This window comes from Harpegnathos saltator, unplaced genomic scaffold, assembly GCF_003227715.2.
Source record: "Harpegnathos saltator strain DR-91 unplaced genomic scaffold, Hsal_v8.6 scaffold4, whole genome shotgun sequence".
Lineage (NCBI taxonomy): Eukaryota > Metazoa > Arthropoda > Insecta > Hymenoptera > Formicidae > Harpegnathos > Harpegnathos saltator.
The window spans coordinates 6,499-29,829 of NW_020230205.1; the positions used below are offsets into that span (position 1 = coordinate 6,499).

The 23,331-nt window shown below is 50.5% G+C and overlaps 2 protein-coding genes across 2 annotated transcripts in view; both read right to left on the minus strand.

Annotated features, from left to right (window-relative positions):
• Nucleotides 1-1,910: 1,910 nt before the first annotated feature.
• On the minus strand, nt 1,911-9,928 carry LOC105182094 (facilitated trehalose transporter Tret1). Its single transcript, XM_011139269.3, has 5 exons — nt 9,005-9,928; nt 5,094-5,366; nt 4,645-5,013; nt 3,522-4,324; nt 1,911-2,982 (listed from the first exon to the last, which is right to left on the minus strand). Exons 2-5 carry the CDS (start codon nt 5,134-5,136, stop codon nt 2,803-2,805), a joined length of 1,395 nt encoding a protein of 464 aa, XP_011137571.1. The 5' UTR covers nt 5,137-5,366; nt 9,005-9,928; the 3' UTR covers nt 1,911-2,802.
• Nucleotides 9,929-14,059: 4,131 nt separating this feature from the next.
• Nucleotides 14,060-23,331, minus strand: part of GluRIB (Glutamate receptor IB) — a 178,755-nt gene continuing 169,483 nt past the window's right edge. The window contains exons 3-4 of the mRNA XM_025301040.1: nt 17,004-17,131; nt 14,060-14,906 (exon numbers count right to left, since the gene is read on the minus strand). Coding sequence (XP_025156825.1) covers nt 14,181-14,906; nt 17,004-17,131 — 854 coding nt within the window. The 3' untranslated portion in view covers nt 14,060-14,180. The remainder of the gene's footprint in view (nt 14,907-17,003; nt 17,132-23,331) is intronic.

Sequence of the window (23,331 nt, forward strand, 5' to 3'; positions counted from 1 at the left end):
CGTCGACGAGACGTCGTAGTCTGCTCTCTCCCTCTCTCTCTCTCTCTCTCTCTCTCTCTCTCTCTCTCTCTCTCTCTCTCTCTCTCGGTATGTATGGTGTGTTGCACGTACGCGGCTCGCGAAGGTGTACAGTCGCGGATTCGTACGTGTGTGTGTGTGTGTGTGTGTGTGTGTGCGCGAGTTGCACGCACACGAGAGCGATGTATAACTGACACGCGACACACGCTTGAATTGAAACACGGTACGGGCCGACAGGTGGCGGCGGGGGTGCGTACGCATATATATCAGTAGATATGCACATAGAACAGCACAACAGGGTCAAGTCATCCTGATGGCTCATAAGATCAGGTATACGGAATGTATGGGGTCAATGGATACACTCTCGCACCCGGGGCGCGCACCTCCAGCCGCACCTCTCGCGGCAGGGTCGGGCCTTATCGCGTTCATCGCAATTAAACGCTAATGCGCGCGATTATGTATCCGGAAGCGCGAGGGTGCGCGCGAGTTTCACAACGCGTGCTCTTTATTTCTCGCTCTCTCTCTCTCTCTGTCCTCGCCCCTCCGCTCTCGCCTCTCCACCCCCCCCCCGGCCCACTCTTGAGCTCTCGCGCACTTGTTCGCACTCGGGCGTGCGCGCGGCTGCTTTAATTCACAAACCGGCAACTGGGCAATTGCGCTCTCGGCCCCTTCTAATTACATTAGAGACGCCGAAATAACGGGCGAATTATTGTACAGGATTTCGACTGGACTCGTTGCGCCCGCCGTGCGCCCGGCTACTGCGCGTTGCGCTACCGAGAGCGGGAGAAACGCGTTCTTACGAACGTTCCAGAGTGCACTTTTTGACTCCGCTCGTTCCTCACCGTCGCCCCTTCGCCGCCCCTTCGCGCTCATCGCCCCCGTAGCCGCTGTGCCCGCTGCGGACGGCCGTTCTCGACGCCAAGCCCTGCTTCTCGGCGTCTCCCGTGAAGAACGGAATCGAGATCGATGCGCACTTTTATCGTCGCTCCTCGCTACGGCGATCGTCAAAATCGCGTCCTTCGCCTTCGCGCGTTGCAGCAGGAGCGCGCGCGTACGTGCGTCTAAGATACACACACACACACACACACACAGACACGTACGAGCTAATGCGTCGCACCGAGGCAAGGGGAGAGGGGTTATTGGCGGATAAACAGTTATATGCGCACGTAGGCGCAAATGCATTTGCACATAACTGTAAATATACGTGTATATATGAGCGATACACACACGCACATGCGTTCCGTTCGGGAGCTACGCCGACAGGCGTGCATGCGAGGCATGCCGTCTGACGTATACGTCCTGCCAATGTTCCGCGGTATACCGAGGCTGACGAGCCATCACTGACGTAGCCAGGATGGTCGTACGGCGGAATCGCTCGGGGCTTTACGGCGGGGCCGACGTTTCGGGTGAGTGTTACATCTTTTCCTTCTTTATGGCGCGTTCGCGCGCGCGAGCGAACACGCGGAGGGTGATCGGCCGGGAGACTCTCCTCTCCGTCCGAGCAGGCTGTCTCTCTCGTCGTTCTCGTTAACGCCGTGTTATTTTCGATCCTTTGTGCGAAACGCAGGAACCACGGTTCTCTTCCTCTCTCTCTCTCTCTCTCTCTCTCTCTTTTTATTTTACACTTGGACCGATTCAACGGCCGAGAGCTTTTAAATTTGTATTATCTGATATGCGTGCACGCGTTCGGGAGAGAGATTTACGACTTTCAATAATATATTTTTAACGTCATAATCGTGGTACCAGCATACAACGTTTGTGCGCTTTACAACGCGCGAAATAACACGGTCGTCCGCTTGATCAAGTGCAGTGTTCAGGCGTGATTGCTTTCGTGATTTGTATTTAAGGGAACGCTTGTGAAAGGTATGAATGAATCAAAATAATGGGAAAAATGTCATTGAAAAGTCGTGTATTTATTGGGTTTTATACATTTGTTCTTCTCGCTCGTGCACCCCTAGTGTGAACGGTGACATTTTATTTGGTAATGCGCAACGGTAAGGTGATATTTGTCGGTATTAGATTTCAAGGAAGGATCAACGAGCAAGGGAGCAAGAGAGAGAGAGAGAGAGAGAGAGAGAGAGAGAGAGAGAGAGAGAGAGAAAGAGGGAGATCGACGAATTCACGTTGCAAATGTGTTTTTAATGAGAGCTTAACTTGTCCGGTCGAACGTACGAATCTCGTCGATATTGCCACTAAACGATTCTCTTTGCGGAGTTGCAGCTTTACGATCAAACAAGTTCAATGATTTTCCCTTCCTCCTCGCCTTCCCTCTTTCTCTCGCATCGTCTCATTCTACCTAATTCTTTCACAAGCTCGACACACAATTTCACGCTAATCATTTCCGATGTCTGCCTTGATTTTGCCTTGAACATAAAAACAAGGCATAAAGCTACGTATCGCATTTGTTATGTTCGACATGCGTCGATTTATTCGCCGAAAGAACGTTTCATCCTTGATGATAGTCGGCGATAGATGGCGATTGATATGATCGATAACGTTTCGAAATTGTTGCGAAATAATGTCGCGTTATTTATTGTCGTCGCTTTTGGCACCACTGCGTCTCGTAATAATTGCACGCGTTTTGCACTTACTGCTACATTTGTATGTACACAATTATCTGACTACTCGAGTATCGTAATATAATTGGCGAGATTTCGCTGTGATGTTTTTTTTTGTTTTTTTTTTTGTTTTTTTTTTCCAATATAAATGCACGATCTCAAGATCGTGCAAGTCACGTGAATGAACGTTGTGGAATTGGGCGGCCCGATCTCCGAATTATGACGCTTATAACGCTGCACACTCGTCCTTAGGAAGCAACTTCTTATTCTGCAGTTGCAATTGTATCTGTTCCAAGGTTTTGCCTTCGGTCTCCAGCACAAATAGGTAAATTAATAACCATATAAGAAGCGTTACCGCGGTGAATATCCATAATGGTACGAACGTGCCGTACAGTTCTTGCGAGACCTACAAACAATACAAATAACCCCGCCATTATATTATTCCGCACAGGACCGCGCACGACACGATGTGTTATCGGTGAAAGAGCAAGGCAAGGAATCGTTATTCTTCCAAAATTACTAGCGATTCACCGTATTTCAAACGGCGAATTTCGCGACCGAGCGAGTCAGAACGATAGACGTCGCATCACGCGTGTATAAATTCGAACAAACAGTAGCGCTATCTCCAGCTTTAACGGTTGCTCATCAACATCAGTCATCGCTGTCGCTTTACTCCCGACATGTATAATTTGGATATTTACGTTAAAATACTTCCCGACGCGGACGATCCGTTTAGTCCGCCAGAAAGAGTCATTAAACGACGGTGTATCATGCCGCGGCGTATAATGCCACTACTAGATGAAGAAATCTTTTCGACCAAACTCCTTAGACGATCGTTACTTCCGATAACCCGCTTACCGCGCTCTCGCTTCGCGAAAAACAAAATCGATCCTCGCGCTCGCACTCACACCTACACACACACACACACACAGACGCCAGCGTTACCTGATAAAGCTTCACAACGACGATGGTGCTCAAGGCGTAGTAGAGAGCGCTGAACATCGCGGCGGGTACTTTGACCTCGTAGGCGAAGATCTCGCCGATATAAGCGAGCGGTATCGGATTAAGGCCGAGTCCGAAACCGAGCACGTAAATCACCACGAAGACTGTGGGCACCCACTTGAACCGGGAGACGTCGTAGCCGCCGGATTGCAGCTGGAAGAAAATGGCTATCGTCGCCAACGATAGCACGCAAATCGGCGTTGCGATCAGCAGCAGCAATCTCTTGCCGGTGAACCGTACCAGCGTCACACAGACGCTGCCGGCCACGACGATGGCGATGCCGGTGAGGATGATGCTGGCGTTGGTCGAGATCTCGAAACCGGCCTGGTCGAAGATGTACGACTGATACACGAGTATCGGCGCCGCGCCCGTCAGCGACAGGCCGCTCAGCACTATCAGAGCGATTCGAAAGGCTCTCCTGTTCTGCGTCTTGGTGACGGTCTGCTTGAACATCTCGCCGAGGCTTATCTGGCCGCACTTGTCCTCGATCGCCACGATCCGCTTGACCTCCTCCAACTCCTCGTCCACGTTCTCCTTGCCCAGGGTCCAGCGGAGGGTCCTCATCGCGGGCTCGAGCTTGTTCTTCCGCGTGAGAAACACCGAGCTCTCGGGCAGCCATATGAATGTCAGTAGAAACAGCACCGGCGCGCACACGCTTATCATCGCCATCGTGAATCGACTGATCCACAGGCCGATCGTGTAGATGAGCAGCACCCCGATGTTGATCAGGACGGCTGTTAGGGTACCTGAAGGCACGTCGTTCGGTGCGGCTTTATCGATGAGACGCTAGCTGTCTCGTCGGTAGAGCGCCAAGACAATTAACGCGAGTCAAACTGCGTCAAACGCGTCTGCGGGTGTTTTTTTTAAAGAGACATTAATTGATCGCGCGATGAGATATAAAAAACGTCAGGAGATGCCATTTTTGCAAGAGGATTGACATCCCGATAACTTAAAATCACATTGCATCATAGCGCGTCGTACGAAGTGAAACGAGAGACGAAATCGAATCGGACAATCGCGCGTTGACGAGTTTACGGTGGCCGAGACAGCTGACGTCTCGTCGTACCTAAAGGACCTCTGGTCCGTTTGCTGCTGATCTCGCCGAGATACATCGGCATGACGGCGTAGGTTACGCCGCATCCTATGCCCGCCAACACCCGGCCGACGAATATGTAATGCGTGGACGTGGACAGGCCGATGAAGAGCCAAGACGCGATCTTCGGTATCGTGGTGATCAGCAGAGTGCCCTTACGGCCGATGCTGTTCATCAGTGCGAACGGTATCAAGGAGCCGATGCCGACGCCGACGTACATGAGATTCACTATCCAGGCGATCTCGTTGCTCGTCGCGCTCAACGGATCCTCGCCGTTGAACTTGGATATGGTCGGCGTGCACCATCCCTCGTGGAAGCCGCAATCGATGACCATGAGGCTGCCTGAGAAGCGGGGTCGCGCGCGTCAGACTCTTTCGCGGGAGGGCTCGCACCCACCGGATACGTGCCGTCGTGATACTTACAGACCAGCCCGATCAGTATTTGCCGCAATATCCCGCGGTCCATTGCGGTGCGACGGCGACTCGCTCTTCTCTCGATCCGCTCGTTAACGATCGATCGAGCGATTATTGCCTGGCCTGGCTACGCCACGCGGGAACAGCGTCACACTTGCACGAGAGCGAGCACGTGCACGGGGAACACACGGGGACGCGAGCGAATAACGTTTCGTGTTCTCGGGCGAGCGTCCTTCTCACTCGTCCGCACCTCCGACCCTGTACTGTGATCGCGAGAGTCACCTGTTGCAAAAATGCATATTGCGAGCGGAACGTCCCGTGACGCCAAGTGACGCGCACGGGCTGACTGATTCGCTGGCCGGTGGCGTTCTCCTGCGTTCTCGTGGGAATGAGAACGTAATGCGAAAAGAACGTAGAATCGGAGCGTCTCACTTGGCCGCAGCGGCGCGGAGACGCGCGCTCGAAACGCGATTGCAAAATTCCACCTTGGCTCATTATCGCGATGGCGGGCGCGTGGCGAGACTGATCCTTCTAATCTGGCAACATGGCCGAGCCCCGAGCCAAACGGAGATAACGGAGATAAAGCCAACAAGGGCACTAACTAGATTCCGCGCCACATATCTCCCGGCCGAGGGTGCGATACGGTCACACGTGTAAACGGCTACGTCTGCACGCATGACCACCGTCCGCGGTCGCAGAGAGAGAGCGAGAGCGAGCGAGCGAGCGAGCACTTGCTCTTGCTTTGTGGCACGCGATGCGATGCCTCCCAAAGCGACAGTTTATGGCTCGCCATACAATGCACCCACTATTAGGAGACGGCCACCGAACCGGGCGCATTCCTTAACGTGAATTTATTGCCATAAAATTTATACACTTTGACAAGCCGCTGTCCGAAGCTCGGCCGCCCGTTCGCGAGTGGACGCGCACCGGTGAACATCCCGTTGAGGAATGTTAACTCGGTAGCGCCGCAGCAACTTCTCTAGTCGCCCTGGGTCTAGTCGCGTGTACGCGTCTGCTGATTCTCGTCCATTAGAGCGCTCCGCGAGCGCTTGTTAATTTCGTGAAGTGTGCATTACGTGACATTGACCGAGGGCTGAAAGTCGGGAGAAGAATCGTAAACTTGCGCGCAGTCACAGTCGTGGAGCAACCACACGGTGTCACGGTGTCTTTCTGAAAGGGGTCTGATGAAAGAAAAGGTGCCCGACATGCGAAGGGCGGGGTATAGTATTGGCTAAATTAAGTGGAGTTCACAACGAATACAAATCGAGGCAGATTAGCATCGTCAAGGCAAGCGGGCCTCCGGCGTGGGCGAAGCCGAGGAGCTCTTGCAGCTCCTCCGGCAAAGTTACTTCTCTAATCTGTGGTCATCAAAAGACCATTTTGTCGTCTGCGTCAAATATTTAACGACGCTTTATCCGACGAGTTGTCTCACGCGTCTCTGTGAGTCCGGAGAGCGGAGACGGATACTGGTCGATTGATAAATTCACGCTGTAAAAGTCAACTTCCGAAATGACGGTAATATCGTGTCGACAGTATCGTATTAATTATTCGGTCATCGCCAATGATATACTCGCGCGTTAGCTCATTAGCGGCAATTCCTGCCGGCGAGAGAGAGAGAGAGAGAGAGAGAGAGAGAGAGAGAGAGAGAGAGAGCGTGCGTGTTTTATCGCGAGGTGCGCTGAAACGGCAATTTTTCACACGACAAAGTGGTGTCATCAACGGCGAATTACTGACTGCTTCCGACAGAGGACGAAACGCGGCGTCCCAAAAATTATTCCCACCGCGCTAAAGTGGACTCGCAATTACCGCGCGCGGCGCTAATTACGACGCCTGAAAATCGTGCGTTTCCTCCGAGGCATCGCGTTTTATCAAGTGATTCATCCCTCGCTTTCGAAGTACGCACAAAAACAGGCTCGTTCACAGGCAACACATCGACGCGAGATTGAACGTAACAACGTTGCGCGAGCGGCGCGTAAGCACGATAATTGCGATGATTTATCACTGCGCGGTCCGTACGCGAACCGCAACTGCCACAACAAATATTATGCAATATCCGCTCTTTTCCCTGTTCCTCATAAAACTATTGGACCATGCGGTCCGGTTTAGGGCGAGTGGTTGCCTTTCCGCGAAAAAGCGGAAAATAGAAACCACCCGCCGAGATCGCGCAACCGCGTTCGCGTTGCGGAGAACAGGCTGAGGAATGCCTCGCTTAATCTTATCGCGTCTGACAGCATGTGCAATTTTCTCTTAGCTCAGCTGCTGATTACGTAGCTAGCAGAAAATCAATTATATCCGGGTGACAAGTTAAACGCTATTGATTGCCGCGGCGGCTGTGACGAGCTCAGTCGTTGCTTCGGCAGTTTATATCCGCGATGTCTTCCGCGCGTCGGTCAGCCATTTGTCGTTGAGGCGCGGAGAAGAAAGGCTCGCGATTATTAGCGTGAGGTCGTCACGTCCGGAGGTGCACGATATTTCATTCTAACTGTGCGGTCGGTTAGCTTCAATCCGAGCTTACGTCCTGCATCGGGAGGATCGATCGCGAGCCCCTGGACTGTGACGTACAATCCTTTTTACCGTGATTGTTATTACTTGCCGGTGCTTAGCACAAGTTGCTTCAATTCTTTAAAGTTGAGACATTTTTCAGTCGATCGCCAAGATTGTCGCGAATCAGTCGAACAGAGACAGAGAGAGAGAGAGAGAGAGAGAGAGAGAGAGAGAGAGAGAGCGAGTTGAAATAGCTTCGTTTATACTCGGAGCTTACCAAACTAAAAAAGAAGAAGCGCGTATAAAAATTTTTTCTCTGCAAGAACGACAATTATTCCTAAAGCGTATCAAAGAAATTCGATATAAAATTAATCGAAAATCGCATCGAATCAACGTAACGGCTCCTTTTTCCTCGACGATAAGCGCGACGAAGTATACAGTGCTTCCGGTTGAGCGCGCAGTTTTCTCTTATTATTACCGTCATTGTAATTCTCGTAACAAATTATTTTTACATAAGAGTTATCCTCGACTACCAGCACACAACACGTTCGTCGACCGGTTAATTGATAGTTATGTAAGAGTTGTTACAGGCGCGCGCGTGTTTTGTCACTATCACGTTATTACACCTGATTTACTGATGACGTCCCATTATCACACGAGGGTTTAATTCCCCTTGATCAGCGAGTTGTTACCTAATCGCGGAGGCCGGCTACAATGCTACATGCAATGCGGAATTACTCGATAATGTCGCTGATTGATGTATCGAGAAACCGGATCGACCGCGACGATCGACGATGACGCGGTTTTCGCACGCGCAGAAGTCGGAATCGCGTGAATGTCATCATCGGTGAGAGAGAACCGGTCTCCGTCGCCTAACACTTCCGCGCCTTCTGATCTTTCCTCAACGAAGATCCCTCTTAAGATCGTTTGATTCTACAATGCAGATTGCGCTAAGCTTGATTATCTGGCAGACCGGTATTTATGATAATCTCAGCTGATGGCCGGATTACCGCGCTTGGCATACGTTAACATATTAACGGCGTAAACATTATTAAAACTCCCCGTATACGTAACACCTTTCGAAGACGCACAATCTCGGGATCGAGAAAAACGTCCTTGCGCGCGTCGGCGATTAAGCCACGTGTTCGCCTCGACTCGATAAAACCGTCGGCATCCCGATTCCATCTGTCGACATCGAGAAACAGTGAACCGGTGAACCGGTGTGTAGATTTCGCACTACCGGCCGTTACGTCACTCGTAAAAATCTTCCACGATCGTACACGATCTCTGAGCGAACCGAAGTGGACTTCGGAGAACTGGAGATTTATCGTCCAGCAGGCTCTCGGAGCGCAGCGCGAAGTATGCGCGCGCGCGCGCGCGCGAGCGAGCGGCAAAAGTGTACTCGCGGAAATAATTGCATCGGCGGTTGCATTCACCTTAGCGAAGCTGTCACGACCTGTCACTGCGACGAGAAGAGCCGAGAACGAGATGTCGAGTTCGCGAGACGCGCCGACGACGACGACAACAATGACAGTGACAACAACGGCGACGACGGCGACGACGGCGACGACGGCGACGACGACGACGACGACGACGACGACGACCACCACCACGACCACGACCACGACGGCGTCGCTGTCATTCTGAAAGACGCCGGAAAGGAAACTGAGCTTGACTCTGATACGCCGGCACGTCACCGTGATTTTAATCGAATCCCCCTCCCGTGACCGAACAGAGCGACAGCGTAACCGCTAATTACTTTCGCGCGCGCTGTTTCTCGCGAGCGGCGCGCGCGCGCGCACGCGAGTGCGAAGTCCTTCGCGTTGCGTTGTTCTTGTTTCTCCCTTTTTCTCCTTTTTCCCTTGCTCCATTCTATTCTATTTCATCGGTTAACCGCCTTTTCGCGCCAGCAGCGTGAAGCGCGCACAGCCGGCGGCGGCGGCGCGCGACGCCACATGTCATGTGTCACGTGTTTCGAAAATTGATCCGTTCGACGGCTTGTAATTTTTTTTTTTTTCCCCCACTGCCCCGCGCGGGCGTGCGTGACCGTGCGGCCGGGTGTCGAATGACAGGAATACCCGGGAAAACTGATACGCGCTCGCTATTAATTCGCTGTTACCGGCCGCGTCGGGTTTAACTTCGGGATGAGGATGCGATTGCGCGTGCTACGTTCTCGCATACGTGGCGAAATTGCCCCGCACAATCGAGTGATTCCCGAGTCATGTTTATTTAATATCTCGGCCGAGGAGGAAAAGCGAACGCGTGCGCGCGCGGCTGAGGAATACGAATCGCAGGAATTTTTATTTCGCGTCGTCTCGACGCACCAGGTGCGTACGTGCGCGCGCGCAAGAAAAAGAGAGAGAGAGAGAGAGAGAGAGAGTGAGAGAGTGAGAGAGAGAGAGGAAGAGAGAGAACTATCTCGATGACTTTTGCTGTTACGACGTATAAGGAGATCGCGCGAGAAGGACGGATATTACGCGCGTGCGGAATTACAAAATCGCCGTCGACGAGTGGATAAAAATCACTCGCTCTGGATTTCGACCTCGAGAGATAAAAAGTGACGCGCTCGCGCGCAGACCTCGCGAGGGAAAAAGTCGCTGGCGTCCTTGCGCGAGACGGGAGAGTCCTCGCGTCCTCGCTCGCTGCCCACGCGCCAGTTAATTTTCGCGCTTGTTGGTATTGTTGGTATTCGCTCGGTGTAACATTGAAACGCCTGGCATTGTTGACGGGCGCGCGCACGCGTTTTTGTCGCCGCTGCAATTTTGCAGTCGCGTGAGTGCGTACGTGCGCGGGTAAACCGCGCGTGCAGCTGCGCGAGAGGAACGAGAGGCCGGTAGCAGCTGATACGGATCGGCGATAATCGCGACCGGGCGGTCTAATAGAACGCAATCCGTTAAACTTTCTCTCGATCATTCTCGCGCAATCGGGGTTCTAGTTGGATGCGAGCGGCCCGACCGACGGCGATCCATTTCGTCGGCGTAACGCCGCCGCGTGCGCGATCGAGCGAGCATCCGACATGCCTTAACTCGCCTGGACTCGCGACTGATCCTTCGCTTTTTCGTTTATTTTCCTTCCACTTCCTCTCGTCTCTCTCCTCTTTTTCCTCTTTCGCGCGAAGCGAGACGACGCATCGCCGTGATATTTAAAAGTATAGAAGTCGCGCGGCTACGCGTGATCGGATGCCGAGCATAATGAGGAATTTTCACAAAGCGTCGCATTCTCGCGCTAATTTCCATACGGCTGTTTACGGCTGTTTACGCAACGTTTGCGGAACGTTTAACGTCTTCGCATGTTAATTCGCCGCGCGACCTTGGATCGCGATATATTTCCTTACGTATTTTAACAAGTTTCTCGTATCGTCAAGATCAAGGCTTGACGGCCTTCAGGAAAGAACGCGATTTCGCATTACGAAGTTGCGCGCTGTCATTAGAAGACGGAACGAACTCACTGTGCGGAAAACACCGACAAGGCAGTGGTTGGAAAGGGTCTCTCGATGGACAAATTAGTCTGGACCGCGTAATTGTTAACCGATTCTAATAATTTCTTTTTTAATTTGCTCGTTATGAATTGCTCTGCAACTTTGTCGATTCACTTTTTTAAAGTAGAGCTTCAAATCGAAATGGCGGACTCAAAATGGTCATCAAAATATAGAAACTATAAGATATTAGATATTCTTGCATCGGAAAAAAATATATATGTATTTTAGGAGTTCCTCCTAATTACATCTGACGTCAGAATTTTAATTTCTTGCCACTTAAGAGGGTCTGAAACAATCCGAAATGTTTTACGACTTTCTTGTAGCTTCATATTATCGGATGCAAATATGCATTTGGATAACGTCTTTGCTCACACATTAGTACATATTGCTCGCAAAAATATGTAAATTTCAAAATTTAACTTGAAATTTACATATTTTAACAAACAATATATAGTAATATGTGAGCAAAAACGTGATCTGAATGCACTGACAGTATAAAGATATCAGAAAATCTTAAAACATTTCAAATCTTCTGAAGTGGCAAGAAATTAAAATGTGTGTATGTCGCACAGGCAGAGATAAGAACTTCGTGGTTCGTCACGAACCACAGTATTTAGAAACTCCAAACCCTTTCTGCTCTTTGTGTGTGTGTGTGTGTGTGTAATTTAATGTAGCACATTCGTACGGTCTTTCAACATTTCTTCAGCCTCTGAATGAAAAGGTTCGTGAACCTTCCTTACAACTTGTCGAAAGCTAGTTATATAGTATATCCGACGAAAAAAATAAGGAATGCAATATATCTTCGTTCTTCGTATCGGTTCTTGAAGATTCTCTGCTGTGACTTGTACGGTATATCTTAAAATCTTTATTCCGTGCCTCCTGGGTTTCTTCAGATAATTTCTTATAGTTTCTATACTTCTATACTTTGGTAACCATTTTGAGCCCGCTATTTTGATTTGAAGCTCTGCTTTAAAAAAAAAGCGAGTCGGCAAAGTTGTAGAGCAATTCATAACGAGCAAATTAAAAACAAAAGGTTATTAGAATCGGTTAACGATTACGCGGTCCAGACTAATTCGTACACCGAGAGAGCCTTTTTGACCACTGTGCGTCGTATTCGCGCGCCTCGAATCTCTTTCGTGTCAAATTAATATATTTCGATAGCCCGCCGAGACTCGTCCGGTTTGCGTAACGATACCGGGGAACTAAATGTATATTTCAACGAGTTCTTCCGCGAATTTACGTACGTGCGAGACTCGGACGTTAAAATTCATCGCCGATCTGTGTTGGATCGTTTCTGTTTTCAGAACTGACTGATTGTTTTAATAACGTACAGATGTAATGATTTCGCCAACACCGAGCAAATGCATCTCTCTCTCTCTCTCTCTCTCTCTCTCTCTCTCTCCCCCTCTCGCTCGCTCGTTCGCGCGCGCGCGAGTCTCAGTATTCGCGATCTCGGGAACGAACGGCGTTATTTATTACGACCGTGTCGAAACTCACGGGGAATTACGTCGATTCCAGTTCCTGCGCTTAACGCAGCGGCGGCGTAGCTTGTAAACGAAACTAATGCGAATGCGCGCGCGCACGCTGAATGAATCGGGCAAACTTTATACAGATATTCTTTCGTTACATCCCGCGCAATTGCGATTCCCGACGTGGCTTGTTGTTACGCTAATGAGACACGTCTTGACGTCGTCAACTTTGATATTGTACTATCCGCGAGACATCGAGTCGAGGACGACGACGAGCCGGCACGAAGAAGTAACAAAGAATCCGCCGTGAAATCCAAGTGATCTCCAAATGCTCATCGTCGTCTCGCTCCTCCCCGCTCATATACCGCTTTAATCGAGAAACGGCATGGTTAAACTACGTCAGATAGCGGCGGCGGGAAGAGGCGAGACGAGACCGGGCCGGGCGAGGTAAGGGGCGGCGAGAGGAAGGAAGGAAAGAGGTCGTTGAGCGCGCGGAGACAGCACGATAGTCCCTAAAGTATATTTGCATTTGCATTCGGTAATTAAACTCCCGCCGTTTCCGCGATACTAGACTCTCCCCAGCTCGTTCTTATCGGAGTTTGTCGAAGAAGAGCAATTGGTCGGCTCGAGGAATTCCAAATGGCTTTCACGTGCCCGCGAGGCACGTGACCAAGTTGTAACGGCCGGAAGTCGACGGAGATACAAAACTGTCTAGCGATCCGCGGTGATTAATCGTTTCGTTCAGTCAGAGAGAGCTATCTACCAGCCTCACCCTCCTCCCACCCCCTCTGTCCTTCTCTCTCTCTCTCTCTCTCCCCCTCCCTCCCTCCCTCTCTCTCTCTCTCTCTCTCGGTGTTTTCATTAATTAAGTAATTAAACCGCTGTCACTCCACCTCCAGCATCGAGATTTCGTACGAAGCAGATGGGGGAAGAGTGTGGTGGAGGAGGGGGAGGAGGAGGAGGAGGAGGAGAGCGTCTCGTTGCAATTTGTGTGTGACTTACCGCGTGTCTGCCGGTGTCTCGAGTCGCGCGAGCGAATCGACCACGCGAATTGTTCAATTAGGCTCGAGCGTCGGCGAGCATCTCTCGTGGCGGTTCGACGTGTTGTCGAACGATCGATCGCCGTATGCGAGATACAAGAAGCCGTGCGCGGCGGCCGCAGCTGTGTGTCTCGGAGACTCCAAGTAGATCAAAACGCGGTTTTCGCCGGCCGGAAAACGCCGAGCGTCCGCCTCCGACGAGCTTATCGACTGACGCAACCGGCGAAAGTAACCGGCACTCGAGGCACTATGCGCGATTTGCTCGGCGGAGCGTTTTCCGCCTCCGTCGGATGGTGTTCCCGTCGAGCCGACGGGTCGCGTGCAATCAGTGATTTCACTTACGAGGAACCGCTCGGAATCGGCAATCTGCCGGAACGCGAAATCGCCGCGGCGCTGCGATAGAGGATCTCTCGCTCTTCTATCTTGCGCGTGCCTCAGACTTCGGGTTTTTAAGAGCACCGGGAACACGTGTGTGTGATATATATATATATATATATATATATGTATATATATGCGTGTAGTTCCGCCGAATCGCTCGGGAATTACGCGGCCTCAATGACGACAGCGACGACAACGACGACGACGACTCGGCAGGAAAGAAGAGGCAACAGCGGGATACGAGTAGTTAAACGGGGAGAAGTAATTTCGCCGTGATGTAATTCGCTCGCGAGCAATGTAGCGCGAGCAGGTGTTGGCCGCAACCATGCCTCATAATCGCGAATGGCTCGATCGTTATTCCGCTCGCGTGCTCTCGGTAACCACGTTCGAGCGTCGAAGGAGTCATCGCGTGCGCGCGCGCGTGCGAATCCTCTCTCCTTGCGACAATTCTTGCGTCTCCGTGTGCAAAATTCGACGTCGCACGAAATCGTCGTCGTCGCGTCGTTTCCGTCGACGCGTCACGTTCGCCGCGAAGCGAAACGCTCGACGGTGAGGAATTATTTCCGCCGCAAGGTCGGAGCCTGGACTGGCGAGCGTGCGCGCTCTTGTTCGCCGCGAAAGTCGGCGAATCCACTCGATAAGCTCCTGTCTGCGTTATCGGCAAAGTTGGCCACGGGAGACCGAGCCTACTTGGCGGATACAATAAAAAGAGAAATATCGGTCGGGGGAGGAGGAGGGCCGAAGAAAAGGCGCGAGCTGCAGCGCGAGCGCGGCGCAGCCCCGCGGCGGCTACGCGCTGTAAAATGAGAAATGCATGAGAGAGCCGGAGGGTAAAGGACTTACCGTCGTGGGAGTCGTAGAGGTAGATGATTTTCTTCCAGCCGTAGTATCGCACCGTATCGATGATGGCGCGATGGTAATCCGGTCGCATACTTATGGCGAAGTCCAAGAGACCCGAGGACGGAGTCAGGACCTGGAGATATACAAAATAATCCCGTGTATTCTCTCTCCCGCGCCGGTCGTTCTCTTTTTCCCCCCTCTCTCTTTTTTTTCCTTTTCTTTTCGTTTTTCTTTTTTTTTTTTTTTTCTCTTTTGTTTCTCCACTCGTCGCGATATTTCGAGTGAACGATCTCACCTGCCGTCGCACCCTTCCCCTCGCCCCTACCGAGTTTCCGAGGAACGCACCGCCGAAATTAATTCTACTTAGGAAAGGAAGCTACCGCGAAACTTTAATCCGAGCGCAATCGAGCCCCGAGACCGCTCGTGAATTCTCTTTGAAACTTAATTCCTCGCGAGTGTGCAACTGGTGCGCGCGCTCGTCGTGATTTACCGCCGAAATATATGCCTTTTGATACTAATTGCACTTGTCGACCGCCTCTCGTCGCGCATCTCGGCTCGCATCTCCCTCTCGCTCTTCGTGGAACACTTTTGCCGCGGAGGAACGCGTTCGCACGATTGATCCTCCTGCGCAGCGATAATTCAGAAACATCTGTTATCGATCGCAATGACGCGCTCCTTTTTTCATCGAGTCGATACCCGCCGATATTATCGGAGCGGCATAAATAGCGCCCGCGTTTCGCGAATAAAGAATTAATCATCGTCCGGCTGCCAATAGTCATATTCACGTATTGAATTTCCGACGATACCGGTAGCGTTCCCTTTCCTGGAGGGACGAACGGCGGCGGGGGGGGGGTTACCGGCGATGCAGACGCCGGTAACCGAGAGAAGGATCTCATGAAAATTGAAAAGGATTTTCTCTATATAAATGGCCGCTCCTGGCGAACCGCGTAATTGGCCCCCCGCAAAAAAAAAAAAAGAAAAAAGGAGAGAAGGAAGGAGTAGAGAGCCGAGGCGTCGAATCAGCATTACCGCGCGATTACCATTTAAACGACATTGGCGTTCGTTACGCGCGCACATACATACACGTATACATGCATACATACTTATACGCGGCCGTGCGCGTGGAAATATATCGTGGGAAAAATACTCACACACAACACGCAGTCGGAATACACACGACGCGGCCGCGCGCTCGTCGTACAGAGACTAACGCGATATCAGTTTTGCGAGTGGATACGGCGGCGCGATAAATGCACGCAGCCACGCAATTCGAGCCGGCGAATAAATTTTCGGCCGGCCAATTTATTCGGAAATTCAAATTGTAATATGGCCGTATGTGTGTCGCGCATACATATTTGCATATTTGTATGGATGATGGTATCGGCCGAATTCATCATTGTGCGTCTACGCGCCGCCGCTAATTATCAGTTACAGCCAAACGAAACTATTGATTCCGCAAGCGGCGTTTATCGTCGCGCACGTGCCTCGCAGTTTTTCTCCTTTCTTTCTTCTCTCCGCTTGTCGGAGCGGACAAGCGAGATGGAAAAAATTATTTCCGCGATATGTGACGAGAACGCTTCTCGACCAGGTGGAGTATACGAGAAGTTTGCCATCGACGAAGCGATTCGGTTTCTACTTCAAGTTCTACCGCCGAAAGTAGACTGTTAATCGGCCGCTCGCCGAAGCGTGCTCGACTCGACCGGATTACGAGAGGCGAAAGAAAAAGAATTGCGACAGAGATCTTCTGCAAATTGTGCCGCTGAGGAAAGTCGGCGTATTAATTGAAAGGTTATCGTAATGTTTCGCGAAATACGAAGCATAAAGTGGAAACTGGGTAATTCCGTGACGTTTGAAGCGGAACGGGCAATGTCTTTCTCACGCGCGTAATGATCTAATGATCTCGTTACGTACGTCTCGCTTCGGTGCGCCGAAGCCACAAACACATGCAGGTTTCCGTGAATAAATTAAACGTCCGACGTCGGTCTGGCGTTCGCCAAACTGCTACTTAATCTCCTCTACATTCCGCGAGAGAAAAACCTGCCGATCGCGACCAATCATCTCATTGTATCGACTGAAGACGCGGCAAAAAGCGGACGAATCTCGAAAGTACCGGTGACTGGGAGATTCCCGGAAAAGTCTCCGGCATTGACGCGAGAGCATGTTTTATCCGCTGCGCGAACGCGCTGTTATATTCTTACGACGAGGAAAAAGTCGAGCCTTGTGGCTTTACCTTCTCGGGAAACCAGGGTGTCACGAACGGCATCTGGAAGGTGTTGCTGTAGGAATGCAGCGTATCGAACGAGTCTGGACTCACGGCGCCCAGCATCGAGAACACGCCTCTGCTGAATTGGCTGCAGACTGTAACACGCAAAAGCGACACGGCGACCGTTAGCGTCGAGTAACACAGCGTTTAATAACACGATGATAATGATAAGAAAGAAAGCCGCGGCCGGATGTGCTTCGGACGCGACGCCGACTGATTTCGGCGCGTTTATTTCGTTTCGATCACTCGCGAGTTCCCGACGTGATGTCATTACATAATCTCTCTCTCTCTCTCTCCCCCCTCTCTCTCTCTCTCTCTCTCTCTCTCTCTCTCATTCGGAGAGTTGCCGCGGAATATTCTTTCTTACTTTAAGTCCTCATTTTGGGTGCGCGCGCGCGACGTTCACGGCGAGAACAAGCTTATACATATTCATGAGAGTTTTTACTTAAAAAATTATAAAGCATCTTTTTGCGAGGTATTTGCAAATACGTCTCGCGAACTCGTCTGAGCAAGAGCGCGCGTTTATTCGTGTTCCTTTGAGGCGGTCTTGTTCCCGCACAATAATTCCGCCGGATATTTGTTCGGAAAGTCGCACGCGCGACGGCGTCACGCCGCGCGTTAAAATACTCGCGCGCGGACAAATATTTGCGCACCGCTGTTATTTATACGTTGTTATTATTTAACATCACAAATACACACGGGCCGCATGAAGATCGAGCGACTGTCATACGATGGGTAATCTCGTCGACCATTATGCGTGGTCTCTTCCACAAAGCGCAATAATACCGCAAAAGTGTCAGCTTGCGGTACACACACTGAACGCCCGCTGGATAGATCCGTTTTTATTAGCACGCCGGGAGCAAAAAGGGCCCGCCGATAAAAACGGCGTATGTGAGCGCGCGAGCTAGGAGTGACGGGCAGATCTAAATTTGATTACCGCCCCAACAAAGTCGCTTTTAATAACGCGCGGCAAATAATTGAGTAGGGAGGCCTGGAAAAAGCGACAATGAATGAGAACGTAAGATGTTTCTTCGTCGTTTCTTCACCTCGATATCGATAAGCGCGCGCGCCTTTCTCCCCCCCCTCTCTCTCTCTCTCCATCTCTCGCGTCGTTATCAATTATTCAAATAGGATACCGTTGATAATGTAGTTTCGATAAACACGTCTCCAAACGAAGCCTCGCCCGGCCGCATTATTTAGTGCACCGGAGGTCAGCGCACCGAGCCGAATGCCTTTTTGCGCTCGCTCGATATTCAGCGTCCAGCGAATAGTGAATTTTTATTGAAATCCGAGCGAGAGAAAGGTGATGCTGCGCGCAAAAAGACGCGGTGAACGGCGCGGCATTCACGCTAGAGAAAAGACTAAAGTCACGCGATATATAGACGCGATATTTAGAATCGTGTGTGTCCGTACATATGTGTGTGTATGTGTGTATGTGTGCGTGTATAGACGCGCGGAAGCGTGATTATAGGTGCGATCATTATCTCTCGGCGGGTATAATTCGATGATTCGGAGAGCGCAGCAGCGGCGACGGCTCAGTGTTTAACCGCAACGATCGATACGCGGCCGAGATAAATGGCGATGATGGACAAACGCGATAAAACGTACAGAAAGCACGGACCACGGAATGGCTGGGTGGAAAAAGGGACAGAGAGAGAGAGAGAGAGAGAGAGAGAGAGTGACGGAGATGGGGTATCGGCTGCACCGATTGCGAAGGTGAGGGAAGATTCAAACGGTTGGAAGCGATCCAACGGGGAAGGTGAGGTAAGGCGCGGCAGCGGCGGCGGTGGCGGAGGCGGATAAAAAAGCGCCGGTCGAGGGAAAAGAAACCGGGAGGAAGAAGCGCGCGGGAGGGAGAGAGGAGCCGAGCCCTACAAGTTAATCGTGGACGAAGAAACTGACGGGACTCGCGCGCGATCGCAGATTTTTGCGCCGGCTGTCTAAATGACTGATAAACGGCGCTGATATACGACACTTAATGCGAATAATATTGTGGCCTCGCGCGCTGCGTAACCCCGCAGACGAGGCGGCAGGTTGCTGTTGATTTTTCAGCCGAGCGCGTGCCACCCTTGGCTCTTTCTCTCTCTCTCTCTCTCTCTCTCTCTCTCTCTCTCTCTCTCTCGCGTCTCTTTCTTCAATCGCAAAATATTATCTTAGCATTTCGGACGTCTCCCATTGATTTAATTAGGTGTCGCAAGCGTATTCGCCGGAGATACACAACCGGTCACGGCGGTAATCGATATTCGTCCTCGCGGGGGAGGCGACGCGCGGGGTAAATTCCGTTCTTAACAAAATGGCGCTGTTTTGACGTTCCTTGGGAAACGGCGTTTGCACGGCTAAATTAGCCGGCACATCGGAACCTCCTTTCGATTCGAGAAAAACGGCCCTCGACGGCCACGCGCAGAGGAAATTGCGCGTGGCCGCGGGGAGGGGGGTGTGGGAGCGGTGGCTTATTAACCATTTCGTTGTTATCATTACGGCGCGCCCGCGTATAATTCCGACCGGAATTACGTGCGCGCAGCCTACTTTATTTTAATTATTCTTTTATGGCCGCTCTCACACGCCCGACCTTCGTACCCGACCCTCGGCCCGGCCCGGGGTGAAAAAGAACCGCCGTCGCGGCGGCGGCGAGGAGTGTGCTAAAGGTGCGAGGAACCGGAGAGAAAGAGCGACTGCGTGGGCGCGGTTTTTATTTTCGTTGTTCCGCGCACGTGTACGTGCTGCGGCCGCAGCAGAATTCAGAGATCCGGCGGCGCGGCGCGAACTGCGGCGGCCGGCATTTATTGTGGCCACCCCGAGGGTGCATTTATATTCATAAGCATAATGGGGCATCGTGATATATGCGCCCGCACCTTGGTCAAGAATGTCCCTTCGCTCTTTCGTCATTATTAATTCCGCGCGCCTTTGCTCTCGCTCGCTTGCTCGTCGACATGTCCGCCGGCGATATTTCGCAAAAATGCGCGCGCGCGCGTTCTCTGTTCTTTGGCAGAGCGTCGCCGCGACATGTCCGGCTCTAATTGTAGATTGGCACCGCACCGACGATGTTATTCGCGCACGCGGCGCCAACGGCGTTCCCCTCGAGCTTCGAGTGCAGCAGCGCGCACCTGTGCACTTCGTACTTCGCGAAGCGCAGCCGTTGCGCTCGTGGCATCGATTGCATGCTTCCGTATCGTGACCCTCGCCCCCGCCCCCTCTTCCTTCGCGCAACATCTCTCATGAAATTATCCAGGATGTTTCGGAAGATTTGCATTGAGCTCCGGGGGTGCATTCGCCGGGAACTTGTGGAGACGCAATTTTTGCACTCGTGGACATTTAATTGAAGCCCCGTCACGTCTGTCCCGCGTCCTTTGTGTATTGTCCGTGTTAAATGCCTCGTTAATTGAGGTTCCGCTGAATAATGTTGAACGCCGGCGTCAATTTTCGACAGCACTCGAAATTTTTGCTCCGCATCAATCCTGGAAATCCCGCAGGAGAATTTCGAGGACCGGTGGCGGAATCCGGCTCGAAATAATTATGATACCGCATAGGCTATTATTTTATTTTGATGCTATGAATTACTTTTTACATTTAATTTACACTTTACATTTAATTTACCCAGTTTCAAATATATCGTGATTATTCATCGCGTAATTAATCGCGAGTAAGCGTGCACGCAGTGTATTATGTATGATAGGTAAATATTAAGTAATTTAATAAAGATTTAACGAGGAGAGCAGAGAAAGGGTGAACGAAGCAACAAATTCGCGCTTTCTCACCGTAATTTATTTATCATCTCTTCGTTATCTCTCGCCTGGCTTTCCGATCTGTCATCACGTCCTTGCCCGCTCTGTCATGACGCCTCGGATATTAACTCTCGGCTACACACGGAAAATCGATTCGCGTTAATCAACATCGACGAGATCAACATCGATTTCGATCATACTTCAAGAGTCGACGAAACATATATGCGCGAGATATAACGTAGTACGCAAAGTCAACACGCAAAAACACGCGACGCGCGAGAGCGCCGAAACAATCGGCGAGAAGGATAACGTCATCCCCTCCCCTCGATCGTCAACATTCCCGACCCATCATCGAACGCCGCGCGGTCACAGAATCAAAACAATCCGGACCTTCAAGGCGTGCCTCGTGCGTTTTTGACCTTTCCCGCGTGGATTAGTTATGTTGTCCGAGAGCTCGCGAGCGGTACACATCGCTCAGTCGCGCGTCGCTGTGTATTTCTCCGTCACGCGATTAACGTGTCTACTGCCGCTTCGTTTAACCGGACTCTCGCGATATTTAACACGTATGACTTCGGTCAAATCGTGTCTACGCGAGCGTCGGTGTCAGTGCCACGATGAGGGGGATGCTGCTGGACCGGAAAGCCAGGGTGGAGAACGCAGCTGATAGCATCGTCCAGGTGCGTCAAATCATTTATTACGTACGAGGATTCTAACACAAAACGTTTGACGAATCTATGCACACTGATAGAAAAATATAGTTGAATTAACCATAATCTCACTATATTTTATAGTTCCATTTGGCGTCAACCATATTTTTACCGTTCGTGGAAACCTGCATGATATAGTCGAATAAACACAAATATATAGTCGATGATTGTCTGAAATAATTGTTTAGTTACTTTTACCACATATATGGTAATTTCTCATTCACAAATGTAGTGAGATTTAATATTCATATAGTTACATCTGTCATCATTTAGCAAATATTCCGGTAATATCGACTATATAAAAGAGTTACTTTTACCTATCATTTTATATCAGCATCCATACAGTAATTTTAGTTTAACTTACTATAATTCTTAGTAAAAATGTTATATGGTTGGTTATACTATGCCTATATCGTAATTATTACCGATATTATGGTAACGCTTACTATAAATATGATATATTTCGGACTATAATTTCGTTACTGTATCATTGTAGTTCCAAATAGCATATACTTTTCTCTCAGTGCAGGCGTGTCGAAATTTAGATCGGCATTCGTACTTTGTCATTATCTGACAGCTTCGTGAATTTTCAATTATTCATCAAGACTGTAATTTATTTCGTGTAACAAAGAACGCTGATCCAAATGGTCAAATAATAGCCGGTGAAGATGAGCTTGTGGTGTAATTATGCTCTCGATCAAAGATCGCGAATAATCGTTTGCTGTGAATAGCGAGTTTGGAAATTTGTAAATCGTAAATCTCGCGAGTGCTGATTTGTACGTCTGAGATGATGCTCCGTGGGCCGCCACGCTCCATTCCATTGACCTTGCCTTTTCTCTTTCATCATTGTTTTTGTATCGAATTCAACTTTGAAATACTATCGGATGTAATAACTGCCATCCTTCGTGAGAAGTAATAGTAAAGAGTAAACGCAGGTGGAATACCGAAATAATCGAATGTCGAGCAACTCTGAAATGGATTTTCCCTCAAATGGAGTCAACATGCAAAACGCAGCATCAACAACCGTTTGTAGCATCAAGGTGCAACGACGTATTCTGTGTAGCGTTGTACCTCGTGATTCCTTGTTGGTTTACCGAATTTTACGGTATGTGCCGAGTTAATATAAAAATCAAATTCGGACCCGGGTCTGTGTTGAAACTCGCATTTCTGTTTCCGCTCAATTGCAATAATAAATATGAGAATGTGAATATCACAGCGACATATCGGACACGCGCGACAAAGAAAGGCGCGCATTTCCCGTCGTGCCGCACGAAATTGAGCGCCTACAATTTGCCGCTCCAATTTGATTGGATTTTTTTCGCATTTGTCATAGCGATACCTCAAGGCTCGCTTTTCGCGTGGAATAAACTTTGCGCGGTCGGTCGGTCGGTCGATCGGGATATTGCGCGATCCCCGGCACTGCTCTCTCTCTCTCTCTCTCTCTCTCTCGCTTCGCGCGTCTATCACCTTATTTGTCCCGATATATCGTGGAAGTTTCGAATCAATACGCAACCTCGTGTGCGGCGCACAATGAGCATACCAAAGTTGCGTCAAGTATGCGAAGGGGATGCTCGATCAAGTAGGCGGCAGATGGCCGCAGTATTATCGACTCTATGCATTGGCTCTCACGACTGAACAAGTTTAGTGCCTATTATTATACTAAATATATCTACTCGCGCAGCCAGCGCTCAGGTCAGGCTAATGATGCCGGCAAACTTTGCATACTGCACGGACAGGTGCTACGCTCGTGCGGGTGATACTTCCGCCACGTAACTTTGTTATGCATGCATATGCACGACGGCCCGACGGTCGAGACGTTCGCCGATGGCCGCGATAAATAGGCGACAATAACGCACGTGGTATAAA

Excerpts from the sequence above, each read along its gene's own strand:
- LOC105182094 (XM_011139269.3), bottom strand. The coding sequence starts at position 5,136 with ATGGACCGCGGGATATTGCGGCAAATACTGATCGGGCTGGTCT. Across the intron at positions 4,325-4,644 it reads ACGGACCAGAGGTCCTTTAG|GTACCCTAACAGCCGTCCTG; the intron begins GTACGACGAGAC and ends ACGTGCCTTCAG. Across the intron at positions 2,983-3,521 it reads TCGTTGTGAAGCTTTATCAG|GTCTCGCAAGAACTGTACGG; the intron begins GTAACGCTGGCG and ends TATTGTTTGTAG.